Raw genomic sequence first — 657 nt, forward strand, 5'->3', positions numbered from 1 at the left:
ATAAACTCACCCTTTATGATATATACATAGACAAGGCAGTCGTGCTATAGTATCTCCCTGCTGCAGTTCTTCAAGGCATATTGCACATTCCCCAGCATCTTTACTCAGTACGTCCTCTGAGAAAAAAGAAAATGCATTTAGGACAATAGAACTGAAAGAATTATGTGAATCCTAACTTCTACAGAGTGGTGTCTGGCATATTTTTGTCAGAAGCACATAAAATTCAGCACCTATATTTGAAATACTATTTGTAATTCACTAAACAACGTTTACCTTTACTTACAGTGTCTCTCAATTTCATTTAGATTTCACTGAGGCATTACAGTTAATACAAACACAGTATACAATCTTCCAACTCGCAAACAACTTTGCTATAAAATTTTATCAGTAAGTCCATTATTTGTAATTTAGAATTCATCCTACTAACCAATATTAATCTCGTGCCCAAAGATCCTTCCAGAGAAGGCAATGGCAACCTACTCCAGTACTACTGCCTGGCAAATCCCATGGATGGAGGAGCCTGGTAGGCTGCAGTCCATGGGGTCGCTGAGAGTCAGACACGACTGAGTGACTTCACTTTCACTTTTCACTTTCATGCATTGGAGAAGGAAATGGCAACCTACTCCAGTGTTCTTGCCTGGAGAATCCCAGGGACAG

At 39.6% G+C, this 657-nt stretch overlaps 1 protein-coding gene across 1 annotated transcript in view; it reads right to left on the bottom strand.

Annotated features, from left to right (window-relative positions):
- Positions 1 to 657, bottom strand: part of ZNRF2 (zinc and ring finger 2, E3 ubiquitin protein ligase) — a gene marked incomplete at its 5' end in the record, with an annotated part of 93,766 nt that overhangs the window by 12,041 nt on the left and 81,068 nt on the right. The window contains one exon of the mRNA XM_010829411.1: positions 11 to 116. Coding sequence (XP_010827713.1) covers positions 11 to 116 — 106 coding nt within the window. The remainder of the gene's footprint in view (positions 1 to 10; positions 117 to 657) is intronic.

This window comes from Bison bison, unplaced genomic scaffold (genome assembly GCF_000754665.1).
Source record: "Bison bison bison isolate TAMUID 2011002044 unplaced genomic scaffold, Bison_UMD1.0 scf7180017858770, whole genome shotgun sequence".
Classification (NCBI taxonomy): Eukaryota; Metazoa; Chordata; class Mammalia; order Artiodactyla; family Bovidae; genus Bison; species Bison bison.